At 42.7% G+C, this 9960-nt stretch overlaps 1 protein-coding gene across 1 annotated transcript in view; it reads right to left on the bottom strand.

Annotated features, from left to right (window-relative positions):
• Nucleotides 1–762: 762 nt before the first annotated feature.
• The window catches only part of fads6 (fatty acid desaturase 6), an 11599-nt gene continuing 2401 nt past the window's right edge, over nucleotides 763–9960 (bottom strand). Inside the window, exons 2-7 of the mRNA XM_025011088.2 lie at nucleotides 6996–7735; nucleotides 4794–4960; nucleotides 3847–4027; nucleotides 3582–3769; nucleotides 2514–2693; nucleotides 763–1933 (exon numbers count right to left, since the gene is read on the bottom strand). Coding sequence (XP_024866856.1) covers nucleotides 1784–1933; nucleotides 2514–2693; nucleotides 3582–3769; nucleotides 3847–4027; nucleotides 4794–4960; nucleotides 6996–7188 — 1059 coding nt within the window. The 5' untranslated portion in view covers nucleotides 7189–7735 and the 3' untranslated portion in view covers nucleotides 763–1783. The remainder of the gene's footprint in view (nucleotides 1934–2513; nucleotides 2694–3581; nucleotides 3770–3846; nucleotides 4028–4793; nucleotides 4961–6995; nucleotides 7736–9960) is intronic.

Genomic DNA, 9960 nt, shown 5'->3' with positions numbered 1-9960 from the left:
TTGTGAAAATGTCTATATTGTCAATATTTTGTGTGGACACCATTATTTACCCAAACTGTCTTAACTCTCCTGGGCTTGGAGGATGTCCCAAAGATGTTCTATTGGGTTTAGGTCTGGAGACATGCTTGGTTCGTCCTTCACCTTTAACTGCATCTTCTTCAATAAGGCAGTGGTCATCAAATGTAAGTGCATAGAGGTGCTCTTACATTTGTGATACAAAGCTATAGGTTTTTTGTACATATATAATAGATATCCTAACTTGTGCTAACAGCACTTATGCATTATTATGTAATGTCAAGCATTATTTTTATTTGTGAAAATGTAGTAAAGTAAAACGAGCTGTCGTCCAATCAGCGATTGGACGACAGCCAATCAGAGGTCTCCCACTGGGACCTACCTTTTCCGGTTTGGTGAAATGTTGTAGTGTTTTTGTTAATGTTGTTGTGTTTTTGTTAATGTTGTTGTGTTTTTGTTAATGTTGTTGTGTTTTCGTTAATGTTGTAGTGTTTTTGTTAATGTTGTTGTGTTTTTGTTAATGTTGTTGTGTTTTTGTTAATGTTGTTGTGTTTTTTTTAATGTTGTTGTGTTTTTGTTAATGTTGTGTTTTTTTTAATGTTGTAGTGCTTTGCACCTCAGGGCCACCGTAGCCAGAGCTCTAATATCCAGAACAAGCTGAAGGTCTTGATACCTAAACAGCTAAAACAGCTGAAGTAGTTACAGCTAAAGAAAGGTACAGAAGAAAACACAAAAACCCAAACTGAGTGACTTTTAATCTGTTTTATTAAGTGAATCTCTGTGTTTTGGTCCAAAGAGCTGCAGGTTCCATCCCTCACAGACGAGGTGTTTTAAAAACCGAAACGACTTCTGCTGGAACATTTCTGCTGCTCCACAGTCAAAGAGGAAGATTTAAATTTAATGCAAAACCACCTGAGAGCCCAGAGAGCAGCCGCTGAGTAAATGCTGCCATCTGGAGTCCAGCAGTGGAGCCGAGGTCCAAACCAGGGACCAGATCGGAACAGATGGATCGTGTGCTTCTGATCGGTGGTGCAAGTGGATCATTGTGCTTTTTTAGGTTATAAACCAAAAGTTTAATATATAAAAAACCAGTGGGGTCACAAGTTGGTTGGGTTTGACCAAATATTGGGTCAAAACGGTTGAAAAGTTCCTGCTTCGTCCACTCAGTGTTCTTTATTTCTGAAAGTTAGCAGCCGAAGCCACAGTTAGCACACACCAACTCAAGCTGTAATAAGATAATACATCCAGATTTGGGTTTTCAACAGATTAGTCATTTAAACCCAACTCTGGGGCAGAAAACTTAACCCAGTATGTGGATCAAACTTGACCCATCGCTGAGTTACAATCTGGGCAGTTTTCAGGGTGTGCTTTTAAATCCCAGTAATTATCACCAGGCAGGGACTCGTACAATCACACGTGCAGGACTGAAAACACAAACAGAGGAAGAAACGCTGACAGAAGTAAACCTGGATTCAGATCATCGTCTAAACTAACGTTCTCTGAGTTTAATTTTACTTAACTTGTAAACAAAGAATCAACAGACGCAGTGGGAGAAAGAAAATAAATCATAAAAATATGTGAAAAAAAGAGCACAAACCAGCTACAGTAAATTAGGGAAACATCTTAATTCATGAGCTGAAATCACCTGAAAGCATAAAAACTGATTCAGATATTAATTTAAAATAAAACTCATGTGAGTAAACTGAGCTGCAGATGGTTTTCGTGCCTAGTTTGTGTTTTTCAGGCCCGCTGAGGAGTCATCAGTCCATCACTGCACCCCAACCAGCTCTGTGATGGGCGGGGCAAACACCATCAGTTCCTGGTATTTGTGGTAGAACAGGTGCAGACGGGACAGGTAGGTGTCCTCCTGGTAGGGAAGCTTCTTCTCGTTCAGGTAGCTGGACACAACCGGCTTCACCTGCAGAGGAAAAAGTCTGTCAGTGTCTTTAATGGTGCACGGTTTTAAAATAGGCAAACAACCTAGGATTCAGACCCTTAACTGGCAGGTTAAAGGTTAAAGGTCATGACAGGACAATTAGAAAAAGACTTGTCTGGAGGAAAGCCTCTTCTCTCTAAAGACAACATGGCAGCACGACTTGGGTTTGGAAAGACTTTTGGAACAGAACCAGACCAAAGTGGAGGCGTTTACCCATGATGCTTAGCAGCAAACACTTCAAACCAACTGTCAAGCACGGTAGTGGAGGGCTGATGGTTTGGGATTCGTGCAGTCATTGAGGCCCTGTCCACATGTGTGCTGTCCTTTCAAAATCAACCATTTCGTCGTAAACACAGCACCTTTTCTAGAAATGTTTTCAGCCACTTAGAAAAAGATCATGCAGTTCCTCTGCCGGGCCTGTAGGTGGCGCTGCCACAAAATACACCAGGAACAGGACAGAACATGCAGCGTATGTAGACACTAAAATGAAAACCTTCAAATTTAAAGAAGGTGCTTTTAATCTTTCAGCATGGCTGTAGAGTTAGAGGTGGAGAAAGTCCACCTTTAAGCACATGTTGTCTGACAGGAAGGGGAAGAGGTGGTGCTCCACGTGGCAGCTGATCAGCGAGTGTCCGAACGTCCAGTCCAGCAGGAAGTTACGAGGCAGGTTCAGGACTCCGAGGGTCATCTGGTCAATCCTCTTTGGTCGTTTCTTCATGGAGAACATTGGCAGACCAATGTGCTGCAACCAGACACAGATTTTAGATTTAACTTTACAGAAACCAAACAGTCAGTTTGTCTCTGATGGAGAAGAAAACTGATGATTCTGCTGCTCTCATGTTTTCTGTACAGAGTCAGATGGATTAAAGCTCAGAGTTCAGGAGGTAAAAACGAGAAACCAGCCAACAACATCATCAGGAGTCCCAGGAGAGGCTGGAGAACAGGTCTCCAGTCTGACCTCCCAGTTAGAACAAACATCTCCCCTCAGATCCTTCCAGGATCCTGTTTTCTAATCCAGCTTCACACACTTTGATCCGAACAATGAACAAAGACCTGCAGGAAAATCATGCATGAATTCTTCTTTTTATCCTTTTACATCTCTGACTGAAAAATGTTCACAGGAAATGTTCCCAGACGCTCGTGATCGTCTGGCAAGAAATTAAACGAGCAAATCTGTGAGAAAAATTTATCTTTCATATGACATCAACTCTCTGAAACTAAAACATCCACCGCTAGAACGGCTGGCATTTTCTGCTAAGATGCAGTGTCAACGTTAAGAGCTAAATGACCCTCTGCTGAAAAAACTGAAACTGAAATGTTACAGCTGAAAGAAGCAGAAGACAAGCTAAAAGGAGCAGATACTAGCTAAAAGAAAAAAACTGTAGCACAAGGCTGGCAAAAACCTAAAACTGTGAAAAGGCTAGCTTTAAACTAAAACAGAACCAGGAAGCAGAACGCTGACTCAGCGTTCAGGGACTGAGAATGCTGACTCAGCAGTCAGGGACCCAGAATGCTGACTCAGCGTTCAGGGACTCATAATGCTGACTCAGCGTTTGCTGACTCATCGTTCACTCATTTAACATTTTGGATGAAATCGTCTGAGTTTGCTCTGCAGGAGGCGTGTCCTCACCTGGAAAATGTTGACGTGGATGAACGGCACGGAGAACATGGCTCTGCACACGAGCATGCAGAGCAGGGCGCCGTGCACGGACCTGAACCCGGACACGTTGACGAGCAGCCAGTACTGCGAGGCCAGGCCCAGCGCCACCATCAGAACCGTCCTGAGCCTCCAAACCAAGGAACATCCATCCTGATGAGCTGAGAACCAGACAGACCTGAGAATCAGGTGGAGAGCGAGGCAAGGACCCAGAGGAGCAGAACCCGAGCCGACTCACCGAGGGCAACCAGCGGCGTGATGACCGGCACAGCCAGGGGGGCCAGGAACAGGTAGACGGTGCGGGGCAGAGCGGGGACCTTCCAGATGCTGGAGTCGCCCAGCCCGATGATGTTGGTGTGAGCGTGGTGCAGCTTGACGTGGCCGTTGACTCCGGCATGAGCTGAGAACGAGCCGCAGACCTGAGCGCCAACAGATGGGTCCAAAGTCAAAAACTGATACGGGTTTTATCCAAACTACTAGACGTTTCACTGAAATAAATTCAGTTTGTTGTTTTCCAGAACTGAACTGGAGTAAACCCCAGCTCGACTAGCCGTTAGCTTAAAGGGATAGTTCTCATCTTTAGAAGTGGGATCCTCTGGTAGGGTTATCAACAATTAATATCTTACCTGTTGTAGATAGCACTTTGAATAACCTGATAACTGGACTGATGAGCTAACGGCTAGTCCAATCGAGGCTAAAGGGAACAGCCGCCGTACTAAAACAACTCCAGTCTCTGAAACTACCAGGAGTGCTACAGCTAGCTGCTACTGCTGCACCTATTTACACTTGCAGAAATATATTTGTTTGAATTCTGAGTCAGCATTCAGTCTCTGAAATCTACTTCTACATACTTCCTTCATTTTCAGCTTTTAGCTACTCTTTTGCTGGTTTTAGCTTCATTTAGCTGATTTTAGGTTTCAGCATCTGTTTTGCTCATTTTAACTTTTGATTCTTTTAGCTTCAATTCAGTTCCAGTTTCTTTAATGAGTTTCAGCAACCATTCAGCATTTTTAGAAAATGCAGTGTTTCTATACAGTCAGTGAGGCGCCATCTTAAATTCTGGATGGTGGGTGGAGCCTGTTCGGGCTTCTGGAGCTGACCAATCAGAGCGTACTGGGTCCAGGTAAGACCTGCCGGCTCGGACTGAGGGCTGTGATGTGACAGCGTGGAGTTTATTTAGCTCACCTCGATGAAGAAGACGGCGCAGACCTTCCTCAGGACCTTCGAGTCGCTCAGCGCCCCGTGGCTGGCCAGGTGAGTCCCTTTGACGGTGATGACGGCGTGAGCCACACCCATCAGCAGCATCCCCAGCGAGAAGCACGGCAGCTGCGAGCAGCTCAGCAGCAGAAAGGCTGCAGGACAACACAGGAGATAAAAAAGTGTTTTTATTCGAACTTTATAACATTTCTTTGTTTTCCTTCAGAATCGAACTCTGAAGCCCAAACATGTCAGAAAGTACTCCGAAAGGAGGCAAAATACTTCATGAACCACTAAAAAGATTTTAATGAAACTTCCACAAAGTAATCATTGGCTTTACATCTATACCTGATTAACTTTTGAGGCCAGCCCAATCCAAGATGGCCACCGCAGCCAGCTGAAAACCTAAAAACAGCTGTAACTTCAATGTTTTAGGTGATGAGCAAAAGTCTGATGATTTCTAGACAACACACTTCGAGAACTGCTCATTAAATTATATTTTAGTTTAAAACTTATGCATTAACTGTGGGAGGCAACCCTGTTTGTCTGTTAGCAAAATATTCCACGAACCACTGAATGGATTTTAACTTCGGTCGGATTTACAGATACTGGGAGTTCCTCCAACACGTCCTTCGAGTGCTAACAGATCAAACAAGACATCGTGATATTGAATTTGATTCCACATGACGTTAATTTCAAGGTTTGACTAAAACGGAGGGTGATATGCATTCCTAAAAGGGATGCCAGGCCTTTAATTTTTCATGCAAATCTTTTCCTTTTAGTTGAATAAACGTCGTGAATTGTATTTTAATTTGAGGTTGGATTTTGAGACATTAAAGCTGTTTCTACATTAGTGCCCCACAGTGCCGTAACAAAAATCAAACTTATTTTAGACGTCTTTTTATCATCTCTAACTGATCAAATCAGATGAAATAATGACACTTCAGCTGAATCTGGGTCCAGCTTTTATCACTGAAACCTTCCTGACATCATTCACCTGCATCCAGGTTTAAAACAGCGATTAAATCAGAACGTTTATTTTATTTTTTAACATTTTATCCAACAAACAGCCTTTTTTGACCCTGACCTTATTAATGTGACTCAGATTAAACGCAGTCATGTGGGATCTCTGGACAGCATTAACTCCTCGGGCTGCCTGCAGGATTTAGTGAGCACGTTCTCCCCCTAACCCAATAAAACTCTGCTAATGTGATCCGTCTTGGATTTCAAAGCAGCCTATTTCAAGCTGAGAACGTGCTGAACACCTCAGACTCAAACACGAACACAGCTGAAAAGCTGATTTATTTACACTGCAGCATGAAACTCCAGTCCTGATATGCAGCGGTTTGATCATGAGTCAGCAGCTGACCTGACACCATGAGTCAGCGAGTCTGAGCAGGAAGAAGAAGTTATTTAAATGTTTAAAATGAAACTTTTGTCTGAAAGAAACTCAACTTCTGTTTGTAGCAATCTTAAAATAATCTCAGCTGCCTGAATTGTAATTAACAAAGACAAATACAAACTAATAAAACCTAAACTTGAAAATTTCTGGAGAAAGTTTGATGGATGCCAACACACACCGACTAATCTCTAAGACAGAGCCACACTCTTATTTTGAAAAGTATCTGATAACTTAATTTTGAAGATCCAGGTTAAAACCTCTCCTTCTTTCCCCTTTAGGTTATTCTGGATTTTCTGCAAATTATTTTATTCAATTCTCCCCAAGTTAATTATCAAACTAGCTGCTAAGTTCTGCAGCCATGTTGGAATATAAACCAAAGAAGAATCTGATTAATAATAGAAGAAAAGTGACTATTTGTAGTCACACTGACAAAGACAGATCCATCCACGCACTTTTAACATTTCTGTTGTCACATTTGCTCTGACCCCAAGTTTTATAGAAAATAATAATAGTAACACCACCACAGGGCTGAAAAGCAGGGTGGTATTTCCCCTCCCTCTCTGTGGCAGTGATAAGTTACAGCTGCAGGATTGCTGATTCTGGTAGGAATTTAGTTTATATTTGAACTGATAAAGATTTTTGCTCAAACATTAATCTCAGCAAAAAGAGACTGAAGAGAGTAACAAAATCCCTCGAAGATAATGAAATAATTACAGTACAGGTCCCAGAATAATAGTTAAAACTGTCAGTTTTAACTATCTGAACATCTGAGTGAAGTTATTTCTCACCAGGCGGCAGACTGAGGAAAGCTGCTCCCAGGATGCTGCAGTCCACCCCCCTCCTCTCCCACCAGCTGCTCTCCTTCACCACCTTCTGCACCATCCTGCTCAGCTCCATCATCAGGGACTCCCTCTCCTCGTTTTCCCATCCTGCCGTCCCGTCCTCTCCGTCATCCCGCCTCTCCTCCGGTGAACCCTGCATGCCGACCGGCTCAGGATGTGTGTCCACCGAGCTGCAGTCAACACTCAGAAAGTCCCTGAAGGCAACACAGAAGCCCAGCCCCTTCCTCTGCTACCTCCTCCTCACCTCATGCTGGGCTGCAAACCTGGAGTTTATTGACCCAGAAACTAAAGATTTCATGTGATCGATGAAAACTGCTCCGCTCTGCTCAGGGGCAACTGTTCCTCCTCTCCGGTGTCTCATACATTCTGCATTAGCCCACCCCTTCTGCCTCTGTGTGGTCTCCCCTCCTCCCCTCTTATGTTGGTAACCTTGCCAAACGTTCTGGGAATAAAGACAGAGAAACTAGGGCTGTTTCTTGTGTCCAGAGTCCAGTGTCTTGTGTGGAAAGCAGAAGACGCTGCAGTGCAGGGAAGTGTTTTCTCGGTTCGGCTGTGTTTATGTGCTGGCACAGGTGAGGTAAATGTGAGCTGCATACACGTATCTGGTGTTAGGGCTGCTTTCCTCTGGAGGGAGGCAGCAAAGATACACCGTGAGTAGTTTTTTTTACTCAACAGGACAGCAGATTCTGCAGAGAAGGAAAACAAGATCACCAGGCTGTCTGACAGATCTGCTTTCTGTCCACACAGGACAACCAGGGACACGAACTGAAACAGGATCTGTTGAAGAACAGAACTGATTTTATTTTGCTTCTTTTACAATAAACTGTATATCACTGGAATCTGAATGAATAAATGAACAAACTAAGATTTTTGGAGCCTTAATATTTGTCATTTTCCAAAGTGATTTAGGGAATTAATCAGTCCTCCCTCTTAAGACTTATCCAACAGATTGAGCTTGGCTTTAGATGTTAACTGGAGAGATTTGGGCTTTCTTTCTGTTAGTCTACACAATCCATATAAGACTGCACTAAAAATCTCTTTCTAAAATACAAAACTATTTATGTTTCATTGGTAATTAACAAATTGACCCTCCATGTTTCAGGTGATCCTGATCATTGCTCCTGCATTTCTTGCAGATAAAGACTGACTCCATCCATCATCGGTTTAAGGACCCTGTTCCACTTCAGTCCCTCTCAGCTCTACAGTCTCAGTGCTGCCTTTGCCAAAGTGACCCAGTTGGTCTCCAAGACCCAGCCTTCCTGGTACCCCTTCACTGAAGCAAGCTCCTGTAAAAACTGTCTTCTTGCTCCCATCCTGAGGAAACCAGGTTTGGAACCATAAGATCTCATAAAGCTCAACCTCTAATCTTCAGTTTCTCAGGAAAATGTGGTTTCCAGTTGTAACCTTTCTGAACCTGTTCAGTCTGGATTCAGGGCACACCAGAATAATCTTTATCTTTCTGCTGCCTTTGACTCAGTTTCTTTCCTTCCTAACCACCAGCATCACCTCCTTGGTGTCAGTGGCACAGCTTCCTTCTGGTTTAAATCCCACCTAGATGATAAAAACCAGTCTGCCACTGTTGTTCCCTTAGAACCCGGGTCAATCAAGAAGCACCTCAAGGCTGTGTACTTGGACAGTCTCTTTTTAATTATTTAATTATACCGAAGGTAAACAAATAAGCACCAAACCATCCACCAAGTTCTCTGAATAACTTCCTGTCTCAAAGTCTGGGGGGTCTACAGATTCCCTTAAACTCGGGTAAATCTGAGCTCCTGGCTGCGACTCCAAAGGCACTTCTCAGGAGGGTTGGAGATACCCTGGATATAGCTGCACTTATTCCAAGGTTCTAAACCTTTGCCTGGTCCGAAACTCAATTAAATCTACCAAGTTCACCTTTTGCAATCTACAAAGCTTCTCTAGAGCAATGATTCCCAAAGTTAGGGTGCGGGACCCCAATGTGGGTCACCCAACACCAAGCAGGGGTCCTGAGACAATCTCCAGATATCAACCTGCAAATAAAAACTTAGTTTTTATGATATATTTGCACCATAATTGTGACAGAATTGAAATAGAAATCATAAATTGATTTAAAAATATATCATAATGGATGTTAGGACTGGTTGTGTTGTCATTATGCTCTTATTTATGGGTTTTAAACAGCCAACAGATGAGGTCACACACCTTTGTTATGATTAATTTATAGGTTGAAAGCTGAAAAGTTTGGGAAGCCCTGATCTACAGCATCCTTTAAAACCTCCCATCTGTGAAAACTCTGACTCCAGTGTGTCTAAATCTCTGAAAAACACAAAAAAGCTCCAGAAACTGAAGAGTACAAAGATTTAAAAAGTGACTCAAAATGATGCCAGAACCAAACTTTATATTTATTTCTGAACAAAAACAGTTTCCCCTTTATTTAATGAAGCCTACATCTGTGGGAATGTCTTGAAAAGATGATTATAAAAACATAAATTGATGCAGGTGTACCCTCAGGTGCAGCTTCAGTGAAAGCAAACACGATGTGGAGTAACCCGAGATGGCAGCGTTATCTAACACTCACTCCTGTAACCTCACAGTGACACTTCCTCATGTTTGCACTCAGCCTCTGATTATTTATATTCATCACAAGCAAACAGTAGAATCAATACTGTGCATGTGCCAGGGAATACACCTGATTTTGAAGTAAATATTTGAAGAAGTTTAGCTACATTTGCTTTATAAAAGTAATTGATGCATTATGCTGGTGTAGATTCTCAGTCCTCCAGGCCATGGTAAATTCAAAAAAAGTTAAAAAACAAAAACAACTGGACTTCTATTCTGTAGCTGAAGACGTTTCGCTTCTCATCCGAGGAGCTTTCTCAATTCAGAAATAGAGAGTGTGGAGTTGAGCTTTTAAAGCTGAGATGTGATGTAA

This window comes from Kryptolebias marmoratus, linkage group LG17 (assembly GCF_001649575.2).
Source record: "Kryptolebias marmoratus isolate JLee-2015 linkage group LG17, ASM164957v2, whole genome shotgun sequence".
Taxonomy (NCBI): Eukaryota; Metazoa; Chordata; class Actinopteri; order Cyprinodontiformes; family Rivulidae; genus Kryptolebias; species Kryptolebias marmoratus.
This window is presented reverse-complemented; position numbering and strand designations above follow the sequence as displayed.